The sequence below is a fragment of the Homarus americanus genome, unplaced genomic scaffold, assembly GCF_018991925.1.
Source record: "Homarus americanus isolate GMGI-L3 unplaced genomic scaffold, GMGI_Hamer_2.0 scaffold49667, whole genome shotgun sequence".
NCBI classification, from domain to species: Eukaryota; Metazoa; Arthropoda; class Malacostraca; order Decapoda; family Nephropidae; genus Homarus; species Homarus americanus.
The window spans coordinates 5366738-5390834 of record NW_024738608.1 but is presented as its reverse complement, the minus strand read 5'-3'; the positions used below and the strand labels follow the sequence as shown (position 1 = coordinate 5390834).

The following is a 24097-nucleotide window of genomic DNA, read 5'->3' as shown; positions in this document are numbered from 1 at the left end:
GAAAACCTGAATTCCCCCCTGGTTGAGAACCCCTGCTCTAATATTTTTATGTGTAATAAAACAATGTAATGTGATAGATGTGACTCAATCCTTACTATCCAATTTAAATCTTAAGAAGTTGAAAGGTCATTATGTCTGGGTTGGAATTTTATATATGTTAAGGCCATATTGCATGGGCTTCCTATGCCTGAGTAAGTGACAATGCTTGACCATATTGCTCTGGTAAGCATCATTTTGCTCCGAGAGGTCCAGTGCTGGAGCAAACTCGTAGTCAACGTGAAAATTATTTTACCTTCTACTTTAAAAGTGAATACAGTATAGTCTCGATTTACGCGGATTTCCTTTACACGGTTGGTCATTTACGCAGCACCTGGCCAGACGCGGCAATTATTAGTTATGCGGGAAGCGGCGCGGGCAGGTGTGCTCGCTAGGTCGCCCAGTCAACAAAACATTACCGAGTTCTTCACCCGCCACCCACCACAGCCAGCCCAAGTCAGTGATAGTGAGGATATGGACTTTGAGGGGTTTGACAAGGAGGCCCTGCTAGCCTCTGTGGGTGATACAAGTGATACAGGTGAGGGCCAATAATCTGCCCTCTGCCTCGGAACCAACATCCCCGTGATGTATAGTATACCCAGCATAAACAAAATGTGAATGTGTATCCACCTCTTGTGAAACTGGTATTAATGAGGGCAACCTGTATCTTACATGTACAGGTATACGTCTAGAAAAGAGATCGAAGCACTAATTTAGTCTTACTGGTTATTTTTATTCATTAGATTTACAGGAATTTTGTATTTATCCTAGTGTTAACACTATTAATGTGTCAGTTGAAATATAATTTTTCAGACTAAACCTGCATCTCAATTAAAATAGGCACAAACTGAACTGCATGTACTAGGGAAAAACATAATCAACTGCAGAACAAGCATATTGTACTTGTGACAAAAACTCATATTTAAGAACTTTGTCAGCAACTTTTAACTTAGTAGTTGAAGTCACAGAAGTTGTCAAATATTTTCACAAGACTTACTACTGGTAATAGTGCATGATGACAAACCTTGTAGTAGATGCAACATTTTGAAGTTTTCCCAGACATGGTTGCCAGATATTTGATCAACCTAAAGTACATTCTTATGACATGATTTTGTCACCAATAGTTAACTCTTTTACTACTATGTATTGTTTCTGAAATTGATTTATTTTTTGCACCAAAGGCTTTATTAAAAAAAAAAAAACCGAAAAAAATTGTGCAATATTACAATACTACAAAAATACTACACTGTACCTACGTTAATTTGGATCACTATAATTCAGATTTTGGCTTAATTCGTATTATTTTTTTTTTATGAAATAAATGATTTGAATTTAGAATGAATCTAAAATAACCGAGTGGTTTAAAATTTTTTAATTATTGTAGAACTATATTATGAAATAGATTAAGATGAATGAATTATAGGAACAGAATATGAATTATACGAAGTTACTGTACAAAACTACATTTGACGAGTAGCCGGGGAAAGGAGGTGGCAGAGGAGGGAGGGAGGGAGGACAAGTCAACACCTCCCGCTTGGCAGCCTGTGATCCCTTTATAACGACAGTATGCAATTCACCACAATTCCCATATTATTTAGGTTCATTAATTTTCCCCAGTTGAAATTAATTTTCTTGAGTCACTATCAAATACAAGGCACAAAAATGGAGGGAACTGGCATTTTGTACTATTGGCAGTGAAGGGGTTAATTCATTCCCCTAAGATACTAGTAACAAATTATTTTAGGAGATTACTCTAACCTTTCATATATAGTTTCAATGTGTTGTATTTATGTCTAGTGCATCTTGGTACCACTTGCATCGTCTGTAATCAAGTAGATTTTGTTGCGACTAAGGCATACTCTACAATGTACCAGTATTGAAAAACTTAAAATTCCCAGAATAATAATATTTCTGTGCAATTAAACTAAAAACTAACTTTAAGTCCCCTTATCTAACCAAGGGATTGATTTCAGTTATGCATGTTACTGCAAATCATTGACTGATTTTTAACCATAACTGATCCGTACATTCACAATCTTGAAAGGTGTGAGATTGAGTGCAATGAAGAGATATTTGTTGTCTTTCTCTACACTGAAGGACAGCTCCTTATATGGGTCTTCAAGCCCTGAGCACAGGTAAGCACTCCTGGGTCTTGGTGTTGAAGGAACTTTCAGCCTGGAACAAATTATCTTGTAAAAGGTATATTCAAAACCTTCAGAGCGGGACTGTAAATGTATTCACCCCCCCTCCCAAGCTAATTTGAATAACCTCACTTCAATCCATACATAAGTCTATTGAATCATGTAAAATTATAAAAATATTCCAAGAAAAATGGAAATGAAAAATGACCATAAACTGACAGGTGGACAATCAGATGTATGTAAGTGGGGAAAATGAGAAGCTACCCAACTGAAAACTATGCAAAGATAAGAAATAACCACTATCTTTGAAGGATATAATAATATTTATGATATGAAAGAATACAATATGGCTAAAGCAATCCAGAGAAAAATTAGTTTATAAATTAACCAACATCCCAGAATGCCTGTATCTGAGCAACCTTGCTGTTGAAGAAATTATCACAAGTTCGCATATGCATATTGGTCAATGTGATTTTAAAGCATGTTAACTTCATGAAAATGTGTAAATGACTTGTTTATGAGGCAAATTTCTAAATAAATGCAAATTAAGACTTTTTTTTTTACTTTCATTTTAAGAACATAAAATTATTACCTGACATTAAGTTTCTGCATAAACCTTTGAATCTAAGTCAAGAGAGCAGTATAAAGCTACATGCTGTTTTTGTGGACTGTATTCATCCACTTGTAAAATGCAATTGAAAATACAAATAAAACTGGACACATTACAATACACCAGATGTATCTCAACCGTATACATACTCACCATACTTTTGGACTGCCACCTTCCATCTCATACAAACGCACTACAACATCCCCAGTCTTATCTTCTGCCAACTTCACAGCCTCAATCATAGCTCCATCTCCAACTAGGCTATACCATGTATCCTTATCCTCGCTGCAGAGAATGCAATAGTATATAAGTATACAGTATGTTACACTGAAAAAATTATAAAGTGCCATGAAGTATTAACTAGCTGATGTTTTATGATCAACAATGAACATCGTTTTATTGTCGTTTTATCTGACATTTCACGAACCTTAAAGTTGTGGACGAGATCATCAAAGTGTTGTTAAATTCATAAGCTCGCCGTTGTACACCAGCACTCTGGAAAGATCCTAAAAGCATAAAAGGTAATTACTATTTCTTATGATTTTTTTTCAGTTATATAAATACTAGGGCATTAACATAAACTAGAAACTTATCAAACATATGGCATTCAATTTAAAATTGTTCATTTTGGGGGACACTGGAATGGTGCCATTTAAGAAAATTTATTGATTTCATGAGATTTCTGAAATTTCACAAACACGTGGCTTATATTTAGTCCTAAAAGATCCCGATTGGACAGCCATAATTTTGAGAACCAGTTACTGATAAATCTTAAGAGAAAAATTTGCAAATAAACATGTGTAATGCTGTGTGTCTTTTATTTTGATCTTTAGTTAACTATTTTTTTTTTTTATTTATTGTGGATTTATTTTACTATTTGATATGATTAATAATATTGTTACTTTTTACTTTCAGTACTTGTATACTCTATGAATGAGATACATTTTTACTCCTACTTAAGTAACATTTTATCAATGCAACAATACTTTTACAAAGTCTAGTACGTTTTACAACTCTGGTTTAGCTCACCGTTGTGTGGCATTAGGGCATATCGGAAATTGTGGGTTCCAATATCACAGTGTTCATCAGGTGCCTTAGGTGATCGTAGAAGAGACAAGGTGAGTTTACTGCCTCGTGCTGACCATCCGTATTTGCTGTCATTCATAACTGCCATACCGAAGTCATGTTCTGAGAGGTCGGCCCATCTGGAAAAAAATAATCTGGTTATGAAAACTTCATCTGAACAATACCAAAACATTTCTCTAAATTATCAGTGAAGCTTCTTTAAAAGACAACTCCATTTCCATTCCCCATACTCATTGAGCCTAGCTGTAGCATAATAACTGCTAAAAAAAAAAAAAAAAAAAAAAAATCTACCTTACAACTCTTAGTGCTCTGCTTAAGATGTAATGTAATCAGAGGTGTTTATCATCAGTTTACAACAAAGCCCACAGTCCATTATATACAACAAGGTGGGTAAAGTTGCTTCAGTCAATATTTTGTGTGAACTTGATACCTGTACTGTACAGTATTGTAAATCTCGATGGTAATGAAAATTACATTATTAGTTACAAAGAATAAGCTCAATAAATTCATACTGTACTAATCTTTTAGCATGCATTTTCTGAAGCAGGTATGTAGGACATGACCAAACCAGCAACAACCCAAACTCCCTCAGTCTGGTCATCTATAATGACTGCAGCTCAATATTAAAAAATTAGTAAGCATTTAGTGGCTTTTGCCTAGAATGAAGTCATAATCACTCGCATAATGCCACTGTCAATGTTGACATAATGGCAGTGGGTTTTTTATTTATTTGTTATTATTAGTATTATTATAATTTTTTTTTTACATTAAATTGTGTTACATAGAAAAGTAATTTTTCTCTGGATTTGTTCGTTAACCCCTTCATTATGGGGATGCCACTTTTAATATTTTATTTGGTTAATGCCACATGATTTTATTCAGCTCAGAGGGAACCTATACACAATTGAATCCCTAAAACCTGTATACAGTCAATTTATATTTGCTCCTACATACAAATTTCTCCTGTTCTCTATGATGGAACAAACTGAATGTATAGTCTTTAAACTTACTTGTGACCAGAAACTTCAAACTTTGCAGACTCCCATGATGTATTTGTGTGAGTCGGACGTTCAATGTAACCAAACTGGGTATCAAAAGTGGCATTTCTTGTCATAAAGCCAGTATTAAATGCCACCTTCAAGAATTTGCGGTTCTCATGCCAATTAACATGATTATTGAAGGTAAGGTGTGGACTGACAGCAGACAACTCAATTTCTTGAGTGAGAGAGGAAGCATTACTTATTTTCATTTCCCACTGCAATTTTACCACAAGAGGTCCCCTCTCTAAAACCTTCATCTCAGTCATCACACACCCACTATCCTGTTAAAAAGATTACATATATTAACCTCACTAAGCTGAAATAAACCTTAAAGGGTATGAAAATTTAGTTAAAAATTAATATTAATTTTATGGATGACCAAGGTATGTACCGGGTACTACTTATTCCTGTTTTAATCTGCAATAAAAACATGTGAACAGGTTACTCTTACGAAATAATAAACATCCTAACTGATTTCTCATATTAAGAATGTATATATTTATCTGGTAAAAAAAAAAAAAAATGCAGAAGGTTCCCTCATCAAAAGAAATAAACACGTGATCAAATTGCCAGGGCATAAGAGCAGATATAAGAGAGAGTATTTCTATATCACAGAAATCTAGTGACAGAAGCATAAATTCAGCAAAAACATTTGTAAATAGTGACCATTCAAAAAGAGAGTGGGTGGGGGTATGTATGTTAAGGTAAAAACTATGAATTATAGCTACAATAAAAATGAAAATAAACCAAACAAACACAATATATATATATATATATATATATATATATATATATATATATATATATATATATATATATATATATATATATATATATATATATATATATATATATATATATATATATATATATACAGTGGTCCCTCGGTTAACTAATTACCTTCCATAAGAATATTCAATTCGGTTAACGAACAAAAATTCAGTTAACGAGATTTACAAAAATGTTTCGACATGCTTTGGCTTGCTCACCAGCTGGAAGATTAGTCCGCCAATAAAGAAATCAGTTCTAGGGCTTACATTCGTCAAAATTGGAGTAAATATCAAGAATTGTACTATTCAATAATTTTCCAAGTTTTATATTAAAATTTTTAGTCATTTTAACACTTATTTAACATAATTGCAGTGCAGGGAACTAGTTTTTGGTGTGCCAATCAGCCACTTCACTCACCCACCAAGGCCTCAGTTTGTATCTCTGTTCAGTGGAGGAAGCATCTTGCTTGTGGGTCTCTTGAACACAGAGTATTTTTACATTTTTACAGTACAATTATTGGTCATTCTGAAATTTAATTAACATATTGACAATATATAGTGCAATGCAGTGTTGATTTAAAGAAAATAATCTTGAATTACACCTAGTGAACTTAAAATTTTATGGGTGAAATGACGGCATCAAGTAAGGGGCGATTTCTCTTCCACCCCACTTCCTTCTCTTCTCCCTTCTCCTCCACCCCCACTTCTAATTCCCATCATCATCATCAACCAGGAGCCTTCTACATACACACCTCAAAGTAAGTGTGCTTTACTGCATTTTTTTTTTACTTTGTATGTAATTTTCGGTGAGCTGGAACCAATTACCCAAAATCCCATTGAAACAATGGTTTCGGTTAACAAAATTTTCGGTTAACGAACGACCTTCTGGAACGAATTGTGTTCGTTAACCAAGGGACCACTGTATATACAGTGATATCCCCGTTAGCCAGAACAATTGGTGCAGAGCACTTCCAGGAATGAGAGATTTCCGGGTAACGACACGAATCTCTCAAAGCCGGAAAATATCCCTAATCCCCGGAATTCTCCGGGTAACGGAAAAATTTTCTCGGAAGTTCCAGAAATTGGCCATTAAATCATCTCTCGAACCCGGAAAAATATCCCTCATCCCCGTAATTTTCCGGAAAATGTGCCCCTCGGGAAAATCGTTCCCAAAGCCAGATTCGATATGATGCAATTAAACACAAGACATGTTATAAGACACAAATTTGAGTTGACAACTTACGAACTTCAAAATTTTTACTTACTTCTTCATTAAGGACTTTGGCAGTTTCCAAATGGTAATCCATGGTGTCCCAGGCATCCCAATACAAAGGAATGTCATCATACATCATCAGCTGGTTGCCATAACACTGAGGACCATCGCTTTTCTTGAAGACATTGTGAGATACATCAGATGCTGATGTTAAACTGATTACTTGCCCATACTTGGTAATTTCTGCTCTGATAAGGCTGTTTTCAAGAATGTAATTTCCATTGCTGATGCCTAAAAATAATTAAGATTTTTTTGTATACCAGTACTGTACTTGCAATAATAATACAGTACCTACAATAACAATAATAATAATAATTATAAAAAGATGAAGGACTGGCAATGATGCCACATGTCATGTCTACCCTAATAATTCATAATTTGTAAGATGGGACCAAATTTCATTAAATAAATCTGAAGAAAGAACTCTTTGAATTTAGAGAATAGACATTCTTCAAAGTTGTTCAGTGGTCCTTATCAACAGGTATCCTCGTGATACGAATGTTCTAGATACAAAAATTTGCTTAAACGAATTTCATAAATTGACACCACTGTTTCGAGATACTAAAGCTTCGCCCGCTTTTAAGAATTTTAATCTGAGCAAAAATTCAAATTGTATGCCGGGAGTCAGCTGGTGCAGCCATCTTGAGGAGATATGCACAGAATAAAGCCCTTACTCAGCCCATCCCTCCTCACCCATGCTCTTCATTTTCATATTTTATAGTTTTATATTACCGGTATATTTTATTTTCTCCAAGCCACATTAGAGTATTGTAATGATTTTTGGAAAACTTTTTTAATTTCATTACAAGTAACATTTAACGCAGCGGCTGGGCCGACGAGTCGAAGATATAGTTATAGCCCACCACATACAGACAGTTCTGCTATAACGCGATAGTTGTGTTCTTGTAAAACCTCGCGTTGTAGAAATTCGCTCAATAGAAATAACAGGGCTTATGGAGAAAATAGGGTTAGGTGCAGATTACAGTACTACTCAAAATCGAAAAAAATTTAGTAGTTAGCCTAACACAAAGGATAGCACAGTCTAAATAAATGTTACATCCATATCTAATAATGAAATCATACAGTGAATGTAACACAGTTAATACCACAAAATTGGAGAAATAGTAAGCAAAAATCACTGAGGAAGCTTCAAAATAACCCACGTGTTTCAACTGATCGTGTGATGGAAACAGAGAGCACGGGTGTAAAAAGCTATTAGTCCGCACTGCGAAACATTATTTTAATTTATTTTTTCATACAGAATTTATGGAACAGCTAAATTTGCAAAAAAAAAAGGATGAAATTTATAGAGTCCCTATCAAATAACATTTCACAAACAAAACACATGAATCAATTGAACATGTGATGTCGAACGCGAACTGTAAACACTGCATAACCCCGCGCCAAGCGACAGTACACTTAAAACGTTCGAGTGGAATCGCATTACAGCTAACACGCGTTCGCGTTTTACAAATATCATTCTTCTATTCATCAATCGCGTTATAGCCAATTCGTGTTGACAAAACACGCGTTGTAGCAGAAATGACTGTACACACACTTTGACTGTCACACATACACACCCATGCTCTTCATTGTTCTTATTTTATAGTTCTATATTATATTTTCTTTATTACTAAACCATATTGTTTATATAGAGTGGAATAATTGTTAAAGAAATACGTTCTTCTGAGACATGCGCTGGGATTCAACTGGCGTGGCCATCTCGGGGAGAGATACACAGATTGCCCTCCCAGAAGTTAATGAACCAAAGTTAAACAATATTTTTTTCTTCACGTGTTAGGTATTTAAATTAGAGTAGTTGTGTACTATTTATCATTTGTTAGGTAGGTTTTGTTTTTGTCTGTGAACCGATTTGTGGTATTTTTGTCATTGGCGAACCAAACCCATTCGTATCTTGAGGGATACCTGTTACCAATTTACCTAGTACAGTAATGTCATTTTGTCAAGACTTCTAAAATTTTGTACCAACAGTAAAGTTATATATACAGTGTGTGCATGCGTGCGCGCATGTTCATGTGTGTGAAAATTTTGTTCCAATAGTAACGATGTATTTTTTCACTAATACTTAAAACTGCTGGATGAATATTTCTATGATCAAATTTGAAAATTCCATAACTTTTTTCTTGTCTTGCTTCCATAATGAAGCAAAAGCATATGGAAAGGATGCAGATTCCTTAAGCATACACAAGCAAGAATCAGGAAAGGAACAGTGAATGACAGTAAATAGAAAAGAGAGAAAAAACTACTGTACTGTACAGTACAGAAAGTCCTCGCTTAACGTCGCGGTTACGTTCTTGTAAAACACAACGCTAACTGAAACAACGTTAACGGAATAAATTTTCCCCATACGATATTGACAAAATATGCTAGTTACGTTTCCCAGCCTCCCTTTGCCCCATACAAGGATTTTGCTTTATGCTGAATAACCATAAGGCTCACAGGGGCATTGTGTTGATTCTGGTCCTCTATCCACATAGCCAGCATCTTCTCCATCTTTTCAATCACAGAACTTCGAGCATGACTTGTCTTTGTTGCACTCATAGAAGTACCTGTACTACTTCCAGCACTAGCCTTAATCTTGTCTGTGATGGTCCGGATAGTACGCACTGTTGTGGGGGTTAGGCCTAATGCTACACCAATGTCCACAGCACATTCACCTTTCTCAAAATGGTTTAAAACCTCCATTTTTGTAACAAGGCTAATGGTCTTGCATTGATTCTTCACAACACTACCATCACTAACACTTGATGGGCGCTTGGGATTCATTTTGAATGGTTACAGTACAGTAATTAATAGCAAAAACACTGGAAGCATGCATGTACGCTGTGGAAGCTTAACAAAGACTAGGGGAAAATGCTTGCGCTGTGATGCTCCACGAGAGGCGTAGCACACCAAGATGAGAGAGAGGGTGGCGTGCCATACACAGTAGTCGTGTTGGGTGACAAAGTTATACGAATCAGTCGAATTAGATTAAACAGTTGTTGGAATCATGGGTATCTAAAAGGTGCAGCGTTATAATGAAACAACATTGTCTGGGACAACGTTAAGTGAGGGCTTACTGTACACTGAAATAAACAACTGTGTTGATTTCTAATATTGTAGGAAACCACCTGGCAATCAGTTCTATACTGTCATTATGGCTAATCTATTATGGAAACAGTCATACAGACTATGAAAATGTGCACCTTTTAACCTTTATATCAAGTAATCTAATGCAGGTATCCTCACTAAATGAATGAGTTAGGTTCTGAAAAAAGATTATTTTTTTTAATTTTTGCACAGCAGAAAAATAATATGGAAAAAAAAGATTCAGTTCCCCCAATGAACCCCAAAAAAATATGTCACAACAAAAAACCTACCTAATTAATGATAAATAGTACCCTTCTCAATCTACTATTTAACATATTAAAACATCAATAAAATACTATCTGAATGAAAATATGGAGCTAAACCATTAAGGAAAAGAGTAAATCTAAGTTTAACATAACTTTGCCATTTGCATAGATGCTGTCTGCTTCATACGTGGACTCAAACCTTGCCAAAACAATGCAGCTTGGCTGGGGGCGCTACCTCTGCGACCCTAAGCAGCTCTCTCCGCTCTCACAAAGAATGTTTTATTCCTTTATGATTTGGCCTCATGATAATTATTTCTTTTTACTCTTTTTTTTACATTATGTAGGTAGGATGTTGTGCATTAGCAAGAGAAAAAAGTGAAGTTAAGTTTATCTACCTGAAATTATGAGTTAAAAATAAATATAACATACTCGTCCTACTCGCTCGATGGTACAAACAAATGTTTATTCCTTTATGTTTCTGACCTGATTTTTTCACATTCTGTATGTAGGATTGTGTGCGTGTGCATGTACAGTAATTGAATAATAATATATATTAAAAGAAATGCTTATCTACCCAAAATTACAAGTTGGAAAAAGTAAGAAAAGAAAGTATTATATATATATATATGTTACCTTCCATAAGATTCTTAACTTCGGTTAATGAGCAATCCTTCTATTAATGAGTTTCTTACGAGCCGACCTCAACATGTTTTCGCTTGCATTTGGCAGTCCACCAGCTGTAGTATTAGTCCGCCAATACAGTAATCGGTTCTAGGGCTTACATTCCTTACCATTTTAGTAAATATCAAGAAGTTTATAATATTCAATAATTTTAAAACTTTAATATTAAATTTTTTAGTCATTTTAACAATTATTGAACATAATTGAAGGTAAGGTAACTAGTTTTATGTGCGCCATCCAGCCTGTCAACACAGCAAACAGGCGCCAGTCTCTCTGTCTTTTCAGTGGAGGTAACATCTTGCTTGAGACTCTTCAACTAAATGCTTTTTTCTGTGTTTGCAAGCAAATTATTGGTCATCTTGAAATTTATTTTACATATTGACAATATATAATGCAGTGCAGTGTTGATTTAAAGAAAATAATCTTGAATTACACCAGAGAGCTAAAATTTTATGGGTGAAATGGCGCCATGGGGTGACTTCTCTTCCACCCCAATGCCTTCTCTTCTCCCTTCTCCTCCACCCTCATTCTAATTCCCATCATCATCATCATCATCATCACCATCATCCAGGAGCCTTCTACATACACACCTCAAAGTAAGTGTACTTTTCTACCTTTTTTGTTGAATTTAGGCAATTTTCAGTGAGCTGGAACCAATTACCCAAAAACCCATTGAAACAATGGTTTCGGTTAACGAGCAACCTTCTAGAACGGATTGTGCTCGTTAACCGAGGGACCACTGTATATTGAAACACTTAACATTCATTCCCTCATATAGGAATGCTCACAAGTTTAGTTTTTTGAAGTTCCAATTTAATGACAAAAAGAGTTCCTTATATGAACTTTCCCAGTATTTGTCGGCTCCAAAATATGCTGACATAAGTTATGAAATAAATTTGAAACCAGTTGCTTCTGCTGCACTGTTGCTTGAAGAGTTCAAATTTAGGAAGTTGGCAGCGGATATTTGGTGAGGATATCCCGAACTGAGGGACATTTGAGATAAGAGAAGGGAGATTTGATTTGACCTGGTTTATCTTTAATCCTAGGTTTTGAAATAGTACTAGTGTACGTTGGGTTGCCCTTTGACAGTCTTCGAAAGAGTTTCCCACTATCAACCAATTGTCTAGATAAGCGAAAGCTCTTATGCCCTTCTTCTTAGGATCTCCCTGGGGATGTTTGTCAGTTTTGTAAACACTTTTGGTGCAATTGTCAGGCCGAAACATAGCTAGACGTCGCATTCTGGATTGAAAAAAAATAGGTATAACATAACTCACGCCTCAGCTTGAAAGGGACAGGGCTAAGGGGATGTGGCACCCCCAGCTGATGCCTGGGGGTGTGCCATTTAAATTTTTGCCATGACCCAAATTGGTATATGTGGGGGAAGCTTTCATAGCATGAAAAGGAGGTGGTAATTTAAGAAATTTATACTGTATAAGCCAAATAAAAATAAAAATATGATAAGTGAAATAATATAAATTTGGCATCTAACAACTTCTTTTCAACTTACGAACTGTGACAGGTGCTGGGCACATGGGTAACAGCTTTGTCCAGCCAATACCCTGTGCCTCCACTGCAACATAATATTCTCCATTTTGTGCTGGCTGTGTAACTTCTCCATCCATGCGAATTCGCTTTTTACTTGGCTCTTGGCCTTTTTCTTTAACTGTAACCACCTGTTGTACTTTCCATGGGAATGTGTTAACCACGACCATATCTCCCTGTCGGGATTCTGGTGTATCTGTAATATAAAATTTAATATCAAGCACATATAAATTCTCATTATAGAAGTCAAAAGATTTAATTTTATTCTGCCCTTTATAAAATTACATCCTGTTCACAAACAACCTGATTACATCTTGCAACTTTTTATGTTCCATACAAGTATGAGTAAACTCTCCATTGCATCCCTGGTCCCCCAATCTCTCCAATAGCCAGAAAAATTACAGAAAAACACTCTCCATTCTTAGTCCACGAATGAGTTTTCAGGGATGAAAATCAGGCACATTCTGGGAGTTCCGAGATATTGTATCATGCACCAACGCATCCCCACGTACCAGGCACATGGGTGGCCTAGCAACTTGGATCGCTTAGTTAAACAGTATTTTGCTGCCATTTTAAAAGTTTGTTTCCTCTCTAGTTGCTGTTTTTGTATACAATTTGTGTTGTGCAGTACTGTACTGTGTGCAGTAGTACTGTACAATACTGTACATTATTGTACCAAGACACAATCAGCCAAGAATAGTGTTAAAGCAGTGTTAATATATAAAAAGTGATTACAGTTACCTATACTGTACTGTATATTCAGTAAGTACCATATGTACCATTTGCATAATTGAGTTATTAACGCCCTTTGAGGTGCTTCTGCACTTCTATTAAATCATCCCTTGTTCTTCTAAAGTGGGCAATTGTAAATGTTCTTGTCTCTCTTTGTTAGGTGTTTGAGTGCCAACATGAGTTTGGATGTTTTTCAATTGAAATGCCTTCATAATAAAGTAGAATTTCAGTACATCTGGTGTGTATATAGACAGTAGACCCTTGCCATTCACGAGGGATAGGTTCCAAGAAATGGCGTGAATTGGCAAAATCGCGAAGAGCAACTTTTATAACCTTACTGCACTACTGTATACCTATGTATACCAAACAACTGACCAGCTGCAGCAGCACTCATCCCCTCTTTTAACTAATCTAATAATAAAAACTTTTTTTGTCAGGGTCATCACTGACTTCTACCTTTTACATTTCACTCCACTAGCATCACTAGCACTGACACTAGGCAGTCTTTTAGGGGCCATTTCACACAGAAACACTAAAGTTTTGAGAGTACAACACGAGATGCTGCGTGGGTCTTTGTGAATCACAAACTCGCGAATGGCAAGGGTCTTATAATATATCCCTCAATAAGGCATTAATTTTTGTTTACCTTGCAAAATAAGTGCTGCACATGCCTCTTTAATCTGAGCAGCAAGAGCTTGAGATTCTTGGAACATCTGATCTGCATCACGGTACACATGACCAATACTTGTGCCAGGAATGACATCATGGAATTGGTTCAGAAGTACTTTTTTCCAAGCACCCACTAGAGCCTCTTGGTACCTGAAATGGCACTCAGATTTAGTCCACCAATACAAAAAAAATAAACTAAAAATTTTGGGTTCCCTGATCAATTGTGACATTGTGCAATCACACCATCTTAATATTTTTGGGGATGTCAGCATTTTACATAAAGTGATAAGTGCTGTCAGGCTTTGTAATGGACAATGGTGATTATTAAAATTAATGAAAAGACTTCAATATAAATAATATATCTGACTGGTAAAAGCATAATTTATTAATACTGTATAAACATTCAGTAATTTGTTTACCCGAGTTATACAGTACTTCTCTTCTTTTTGTTTGAAATTTCAATTTCTTAACTTTCATTGTAATGTTTAAATTGGAAGTTTAAGTGGTTGTATTGATAAAGTGGATCACCTCTCTATTCATTTCAAAAGCATCATAGTTTTTGTTAACATTGACTTGCACCTCTGCATCAAATTTTACTAAAACAGTTCAATGACGATTGAGTTATTGAATTAATGAGCTTCAGAGTATATAGACAGTAAGTCACACACACAACTGTATCATTGCATTTCTAGGAAAAAGGGCATAGAATTTTTAACTATATTAGTCACAATACATAAATGTAAAATAGAAAAAAAATCCATCAGTATTTAGCTAATGTTCCCATTAAAATACACTCTATTTGGATATCTTACGCATGAAGTTTTTCTTGAGACAGCTCTCCGCTCACAGCAACAAATGCAAGCATCATCTCTGCATCTCTCAGTGCAATTTCACACTCACGATTTTGACGCTTGGTATTGGCCTGTGAATAAGAAATACTGAACAGTGTTGCAATATTAAGAAATTATCTTTTTCACTTAAGTTGGTCTACAGTTGGCTCCATTCCTGCATTTACCACTTACGTAGTGTTATCAATCCTCTCTTCTCCGTGAGGGTGAACCCTGAACTCTGAAGTGTGAATTCGAAGCATTTGCTACTGAGCAGGAGGGTGAAGGGAGGGGTGTGTCTGTGTAGGTGTCTTTCTATGTAGGTAGACGGGGTATGGAGTTGAGAATGGAACGACGTGTTCAGTACACATCTGTTGGGAAGATAACATTGCAGAACAACGCTTTGACAATACCAACGGGATTTCCTTAGTTGGTAGCTGTCTGGTATAGAATCAACAAAACCAAATAGTTCAGCTGTGCCATTTTGTGGTGGTAAAAAAAAAAAAGAAAAAAAATTGCAGTGGCTACTTGAGTTTAGCAATTTGCGAGTTTAGCTCTCAAGCTAAAATTCCCCAAAACTCGAGTTTAGCACCACTAACCACTAGATTAGCACATTGCGCTACTGTAGCGGGCACGTGCTTACAATTGTGATGTCACGCAGCCATTGTTTTCGAATCTCTCACCAGTTAGTGATCGCCTGTTCCTCTACTGTGTAACTTTGCAATGGCTGACACACAACCAGGACCCATTGGAAGTGGGAAAGGAAGCCAACCAGAACGACTTGGTAAGACGAAGCTACTGCTTAGTCTCGGGGAGAAAGGAGAGATTTTGGATAAATTTGAATGTGGTATGGGTCCTACTGCAGTGGCTAAGTTATATGGGGTGAATTAGTCTACGATACGGGGCGTGAGAGCGAAGAAAGATCAGATAAAGAAGTTTTGCGTACTGTTGCTTCTGTAGCACACATTACAACTAGCAAGCTTATGATTACCATTGAAAACTATTTGAAAGGTTTTTTAGATGTTAAGGCAGAGAAAATGAAGCAATAGATGGGCTGAAATTGTAAGGAAAAAAAATGGACAGTGGCATTGAGATGGGAACGAAGCATAGTCATTACGTATATCGAGTTTAGCGGCTACTAGATGGTATGAAGCGATCGCTAAACTCGGATACCCACTGTATTATCATCATTATCGAATGTGAAATTTATGATGCAAAGCAATATACTGTAGCTGTTAAATAAAGGTGTTAAATAATAAAGTTTCTATGTTGTGCCCTGGACAAAGTTGCTGGTGGAACCCTCGACTCTTCACCCCCTTTACCACCCAACTCTTACTCAGGTTGTCAAATCATTGCAGACAATTTACAGAGTAGAATAATTTTGTGTCCTCTCATTTCGATGAGGCAAGTGGTACGTGTACCCATTATTTCAAGCAACAGTCATGAGCTTATGAAGGAAAATCAAATTTGTTTGATACTCCATTAACTGGTAATTATTTTGCAAGACAGACTCATGTCAGTATGAGCCAATCACAGAATACTGCATTGAGATTATAGAGAAGTAGTATGAGGTGGAATTAAAGCACTCGGAATATGTGGAAAAGGACATTTCTTCTATATAACAATTAAATACAATCTCAATAATTGCCAGTTCGCAACTCAGCATGTCCTGCCGGGAGACAACCGCTGCTCATTTTCCAGGAGACGTTGCCTCCCTTAGCGAAAAATATCGAAGTTCCGGGTTTGAGGAATTCCGGCTAACGGAGATATTACTTATGTTTTCATAACTTTGCACAGGTAAGTGCAGTTTTTTTAAGTATGTATATAACATCAATTTCACAATTGTATATTTTAAGTTCAATTTACATTATTTTATATGAGCCAAATGTATTCCAAATGGACGAAAAGGCTATATTTTCAACATGTGTTTACAAAAAATCAAGCTCCGTGGCCTATATATATTTTTTCCAGCATTGTTTTAAAATATACAAGTACAGTACAATACTGGATTAGATGGCCAAAAATTGGGGTGTGTATATTGTGCACCCTGGCCACAAACCATTCCAGTGCACAATATAGAAACTTTATTATTTAAGACCTTTGGAGCATAAATTCAACATTTGATGATGGTGATAATAATAATAAAATTTTTTTTTACCCATTTAACCTCACTGTTTAGCACAACTGAACTATGTGGTATGCTGATTCTATACTGGACAGCTGCCAACTGAACAATTATATTCACATAAAGTTTGTATTACAATAAATATGTGCAGCCCACTTCCTGATTATTTTGACTGCTATTTAAACCCTTCAGTATTATGTCTTCTCATCTATTTTATTCTGGCTACCACCAGATGACTTTATTCAACCGGGGAATTTCCATCTCGTAGTCAAAGGGTTAAACAAAACTTCATTGCTTCTACAAGATATACTCGCACTGTAGATTCAAACTGATCCATAATCCATTTGCTAATAAATGTCCCCTTTTGCTGAGGAATACCTTACTTAAAACATGCATTTATCCCCCTCTTATCCTTTTGTAACCCAAGTATTTTCATCTGACTAGGGCTAGACAATTACCGGTACACTCGGCTGAGGAAACCCCGTCGGTATTGTCAAAGCATTATTGTGCATTGTAATCTTCCCCCAAGCAATATATTGTACACTTTCTTTCCTCACCCAAGTTCCCTGTCTTACCCCCAGAAAGACACCTACCTCGGCACACCCGTTTTGATATTCCTGGATCCGCCCGTGCCTGTCCCCCGCCCCCACTCACTAGCAAATGTTTTTAATTCACACTTCAGAGTCCACACCTTAAGAAGACAAGATTGGGAATGCTAAATGGTAAATACAGGAGTGGAGAACAATTGTTATCTGCTTGGGTCCTCACACTTATGCAATTTCATATTCAAGGGTTACCCATTTTTGTTAAATGAGTATGAATGTAATTTTTGAAGTCTCAAGACCAGTCAATTTCTCAATTATCTATACACTAAGATTGATGATCCACCTCCCTCTACCCCAAATTTAAAAGGTATTTCATAGTAAAACCTTATATAATTCAATTTCAAGGTGACTGGTCTATTCCCAACCAGGAGCAACAAAACTCATATGTCTTACTGACTTACTCATTCATTTATATCACCAATTGTAACAATAAGCCCTGTGATACCATTTTTTTTCTTCATATTTTTAACAATAGCACAAAACAAACAAAAGAATTTCACAGTACAGGTGCACCAACCTTATGGAAAAATTTCCTCATGGGGCTACAACTTGCAACCAAAAATGAAATGAGAACATGTAAATAAGAATATTCAGAGGATGAGTTTGGGTATATAACTTAGTTATTGTGTCAAATCAAGCAAGCTGTTAAATACCCATGAAAATGTTCCATTACTTGTTGTTTATAGGTTAGGTTACATTATGTATTTTACAGATTGCCTGATATGATACAGTGACTGTAACATACATACCATGGTACTGAGAAGATTAATATATAAAACTCTCCAGAGTTGTGCTTTTAATCTGTGTTTAAGATTTGGCATGATTCATTTTTTAGAACAAAGGTTAGTAAACCAGATGAATGTAACATCAGAAAATATAACTTTTATCTACAAGCCTTTCTGTAATTCAAGAAAAGTAAAAGTAAAAGGATGTGGAGGGTTGAGCTACCTGTGAGGTGTAGGTACCATTATGGAGTTCGAGGAACAATTCACCAGTCCAACGGCAGAGATTTTGCTTCTCAGACTCAAGTCGTTTGAAGAAGGTATTGGGAGACATGTGCTCCATCCTGTTGAAATAATATTCCAAGTTATGTAATGGACCATGTATTCCAAACCTAACATAAAATGTATCTAATGTTTGCAATCAAGTTTTTAATCAATTAAATTTAATGACCCAATTGTTTAAACATAGTTTTGGAGGGTCATGTATTTCAAGTTCCTTTTCTTGAGAATTTGACAAATTTCAGAAATATGATCCTTCAATGACAATAACCTTCAAAAAGAATTGAAAAAAAGAAGATTTTCGTATATTTCAAACAAATAAAGCAAAGAAATTAGTTTTTATCTCCAGACAAGAATAAATATACCATAAATAAAGTCCAGATTACCCTCATGTATTGCAGCTTCATAATAACCAGATTCAAGCATACAGTTCAAGGTTCACTTTTTATCAAACAAATTTCAGTTATAATTGGCTTAGGTTCACATGTATTTGGCTTTGCATCCCTGCCTACTCCCTCCTTCCTTACCTCATATGTTCCAAGCTAACACATGCCACACATTGCACTGAGAGTCATTTGTTTGGTTAATACAGATTCACTGACTAATATTACTAAAACAATAATAATAAAAAACAATAATCTTGACAAAGTGAAACCACATTTTGTGTTTAACATTAAGATATGCTGCACAGCTCAATAACCTAACTACAGTACTGTTGACGAACACATTGTATGTACAGTAGAATACAGCATGTTAATATCTTTTCCACTACATTAACATCAAACAAATGTAGAATTTGCATTACTTTTTCTTCTTTCACTGTTAACTCTAATTTTGTATCCCTATGCATTTACCTACTTCCATTTCTTTATTTTCTTTATTCCTCTAAGTATGCTATCTTTCTTCTACACCCATCATACTAAATGTAAACAAAAATTTCAAACAAACCTTGGGCAGCCATCCACATCCTTCAATCTTCGTGCACGTTCCATCATTTCCCTGGTTGGTCCACCACCTCCATTACCATAACCATACAGGAAGGCTGAGGTGCTTACTCGTCCCTTATCTTGAAGGTTCCTGACAGTCTTCATAGCTTCTCCAACCCTAATTTGTCAGAAACAAAGGAAAGTACTATTTAAGGCAATATATTTAAAACAACACAAAAAGAAAACTGTACCCTTTAATAATTAAAATGAATAACCATTTCTGATTAATAATGTTTAAGTCAGTGGTGTACTTTTGACTTGAAAGATGCTCCCATACCAACATCAGTACAACAAATGATACATTCCCTATACAGTACTGCACAGGTACCAGTATCCTCAGATATATGAAGGGGTCCATGGAAATTCATTTGTTAAGTGAAAAACATATACTGAACCTATGCATTATTAGGGGTTACATTCATAGGGAACGAAAGCAACCTCATATTGAATGGCAGAGACTACATATCACTTGGGGCTATGCTTCAGGGAAGGAAAATGTTGGCCAACTGGGTTTTTTTTTCACACAAAGTTCACAATTATATGTTCTGTAAAATTAATACTGTAGTAGAGAATAAACACACTGAAAGTGACGAAACTTGTACAGATAGTGTAGAACGTAACTCCACATCTCCAAATCCTGGATGGTCATCTTGACCATCTGACAGCTAAAAGTTTACATTCTTTAAGGAAAAGGTGTCAAAATGTAAATATTATTTGTTAAAGTGAAAGTTTGCTTTTACATAAAGATAGAAAGGTGTTAAAATATGATCTCATTAAAACAAATTATCATTTAATGTGCAATACTATACTGTACCTGTATTCAATTAAGATTATGCTGCTAATAACAAAGCAAAAAATAAATAAATAAATAAATACAGTGTAATTAAAAATTATCAAGGAAAGCATCATTAAGGTGTTTCTTTACACAATCTTTATAAAAGACCTGAATAGGAAAAGTACTATTCCTCCACCTGATTTGCTTTATTCTTGAAGTAAGAGAAAAGTTTTCTTGAACAGATAGTTTTTGTTAATGACTGGTTAACCTAGGCTACTCTCTTTAAATATTAAAATCTTGGTTTTAGTTGGACTCTTCATCCCCATAGATTTAACCTTGCTATGTAAGGCACAGAGCGAGTTTTAGATAGATTTATTTTTTTTATTTTTTAGGGGAGGAATATGGTGCCACCTTTTCATGTTTCTATAATACATAGCTGTTGTTTCAGTCAAGAACCAAACCAAGAGATAACTTAATAGAGTGTTCAAAAACATACTTGACATTCATCTCATAGGAGTCTCCTGGGGGGAAGTGAGCAATGATAGTGGTACCATCAAGACCCTCCCATAGGAAGTTGTGGTGAGGGAACTTATTCACCATGTTCCAACTCAACTTCTGGGTCAAGAAGCGGGTGATGCCAAATTGCTAAAAATGAGAACGTCAATCTTTCATTAAAAAGGGATTAGAATAGCAGAGTAACAGATTATTACAAGTACACTTAAAATGTTTTTAATCAACAAATATTTAAACTGTCATAATAACTACTAAACCATATAAAAACTCATAATTAGGTACTGTCTCTAAATGCCCACATATGTTCTTATACACATTAAAGGTTACTAGGCCCTAACTGGTCTGGTAACACAAATCAATCATGTGTCCAAAAGTACAATAAAGCTTAACCTTATCCCTCATGCCTCCACAGTCTTCCCTCCCCCCTGCAAACTCCCTCCCTCCTTACTCGTGACTCCGTGTTGTATTTCTGTCATCCCACTGTCTATTTCAGCTGATATGACAATCCGGCAATCTTCATATTATTATTATAATTTTATTATAATTCCTAACTTTCTATTTTACTTGTCTTATATTCTCATTGTATATCAATTTAGGTATAGGTTATAAAGCAATATTTTGTCTTACTACATCAAAGAGGAGAATTTGGCTTAATGATCTGGCCTTTATGCCATTGATCAATTGCTATTATCTACAACAAATCAATCAGTCCTTCCTAATTCACCTTCACCTTTTTCCCCCAAACTTCCTTTCTATTCTCAAACCCATCTGTCTGTCTACCAAGTTATCATTTTCTCCTCGTAACATTAAGCCTACCCTGTTCAATTGAAGTCGCTATCACACTGGCCAGCTTTACATCACGCTTCTACAAAGTCACTATTTTAGTGGACCATCTAATCACATAAATGTCTATAAGCTGAAGGTCCACGTTCTCCGAAATTATGGGATACCTTGACCCCATTAAAGTAACGGTGTCATGTGAGATAAATTACTTGATAGTTCCATAATATATATATCCCAATGTTTTACAGAATTAATTGTATGCATAGCCAATTTATGCTACCAACAAAGTGTAATAAGCATTACAATTAAATACAGTAGTATGTTTTCATGTGACTGTTACTTTGGGCTCTGTATGGCCTGAGAACACACCACCGATTTTAAAATGTGTTTGCTGGCTGTGAATGACAGACGCTGTCCTAATAGCAATATATATATATATATATATATATATATATATATTTCCCAGTGATGTGAGAAGCCAATCTGAGAGTAAAGGGTTGCAATCAAGTAGAAGTCTGCCACTTATGTTGTTTTGGTGGCATCCCAGGACTCAAGGGGAAAATTAGAAGTACAGTACTGTATTAAATGATGTTTACCCCACAATCAATGAACTTGAGATAAATTCAAACTAAAAATTACTGCACCAAAATTAAATCCTTAAAACAAAACCTATCTCGGAAACTTAGACATCTTACAGCTTCTTGGTCCATGAAGTCTCTTTTCCAACAACTCAGGTATCCTTGCAAATCACTACAATCATCAATATATGTATAACTCCCTCCCATAAACTGTTAATTAGCTTTACTGTGCCTAAAGTATCATCCACAACCTGGCTTAATATTAGCTTTGTTGTTTATAGTAAATAATCTTTTCTTGTCCTTTTTATGTTTAATTAGCAGTAAAAAAAAAACTGAAAATTCTGCACAAATGAAGTGATACATATTTACAGTAAAATTTGAAAACCAAATGTGATACAATTTTGGGGATTGTTTACCTTGCATATCTGGGGAAATTGCGCAGAATAGCCAAATGTATCAGGCAGCCAGAATTCTTTGCACTGAATGCCAAACTCTCTTTGGTAGAATAACTGTCCATATAGGAACTGGCGCATAAATGATTCACCACTGAAATAAAAATTAACCATTTCCAAGATTACAAATATTCCTGAAGAAAATATAAAAACCAAATACTACTACACATGCATTTGTACACTACTTTGCAGTCTTTGACAAAAAAAATGTATCCTGTATAATGAGGCATATGAATGACTACAAAGGTTAAACAAAAAACAGGGTACATTACAGTAGGGTGGGGATATATCACGACTTTATATAAAGATATTTTTTTATATCACGGCTACCAAAATTATAAAATTTTTCCTATATATAGCAATAATTTTGTTTATTTCGCGAAGGAAATCGGACAGAAAATATTTTAAATGTACCGCCATGACAAACAAATCGTTATTTGCTTACCAGAAGCGCCACCGTGGCTGCTCACTCACGCATTTACGCTCGCTCACTCAGTCTTTCTGAGTGAGTGACGAGAAAACAGCCGACTCCGCTACAGAATACGACTTCTGAGGTGAGTGTAAATGGGTTGCTCAAGACGTGAAAAAAGAAGTGAAGATAATGGAAAGCTTAATGGTAATGATTTAATACAGTGGTCCCTCGGTTAATGAGCACAATTCGTTCCAGCAGGTTGCTCGTTAACTGAAAAACTCGTTAACCGAAACCATTGTTTCAATGGGTTTTAGGGTAATTGGTTCCAGCTCACCGAAAATTGCCTAAATTAAACAAAAAAGGTGGAAAAGTACACTTACTTTGAGGTGTGTATGTAGAAGGCTCCTGGATGATGATGATGATGGGAATTACAATGGGGGTGGAGGAGAAGGGAGAAGAGAAGGCATTGGGGTGGAAGAGAAGTCACCCCATGGCACCATTTCACCCATAAAATTTTAGTTCTCTTGGTGTAATTCAAGATTATTTTCTTTAAATCAACACTGCACTGCATTATATAGTGTCAATATGTAAAATAAATTTCAAAATGACTAATAATTTGCTTGGAAACACAGAAGAAAGCGTTTAGTTGAAGAGAGTCTCAAGCAAGATGTTACCTCCACTGAAAACAGAGAGAGACTAACGCCTGTCTGGTGTGTTAACAGGCTGGATGGCACGCCAGAAACTAGTTTCTTTACCTTCAATTATGTTCAATAATTGTTAAAATGACTAAAAAAGTTAATATTAAACATTTAAAACTATTGAATAGTATAAACTTCTTGATATTTACTAAAATAGTAAGGAATTTAAGCCCTAAAACCGATTACTGCATTGGCGGACTAATACTACAGCTGGTGGACCACCAAATGCAAGCGAAAACATGTTGAAGTCGGCTCGTAAAAAACTCGTTAATCGAGGGATTGCTCGTTAACCGAAGTTAAGAATCTTATGGAAGATAAATTGTTAACCGAAATCTCGTTAACCGAGGGATCACTGTACTGTAAGAAATATTTTTGGCTTGTTTGTTTATGATTGTTAAATGAGGGT

General features: G+C 35.6%; 1 protein-coding gene across 5 annotated transcripts in view; it reads right to left on the bottom strand.

Annotated features, from left to right (window-relative positions):
- Positions 1-144: 144 nt before the first annotated feature.
- The window catches only part of LOC121874157 (alpha-mannosidase 2C1-like), a 42651-nt gene continuing 18698 nt past the window's right edge, over positions 145-24097 (bottom strand). For all 5 annotated transcript variants that reach the window (XM_042378133.1, XM_042378131.1, XM_042378129.1 and 2 more), the window contains exons 9-21: positions 22546-22675; positions 20752-20900; positions 19443-19598; positions 18442-18559; positions 14749-14858; positions 13914-14086; positions 12501-12731; positions 6949-7187; positions 4884-5194; positions 3817-3992; positions 3215-3293; positions 2941-3072; positions 145-2211 (exon numbers count right to left, since the gene is read on the bottom strand). In XM_042378133.1, the coding sequence (XP_042234067.1) occupies positions 2043-2211; positions 2941-3072; positions 3215-3293; positions 3817-3992; positions 4884-5194; positions 6949-7187; positions 12501-12731; positions 13914-14086; positions 14749-14858; positions 18442-18559; positions 19443-19598; positions 20752-20900; positions 22546-22675 (2173 nt within the window). In that variant the 3' untranslated portion in view covers positions 145-2042. The remainder of the gene's footprint in view (positions 2212-2940; positions 3073-3214; positions 3294-3816; positions 3993-4883; positions 5195-6948; positions 7188-12500; positions 12732-13913; positions 14087-14748; positions 14859-18441; positions 18560-19442; positions 19599-20751; positions 20901-22545; positions 22676-24097) is intronic.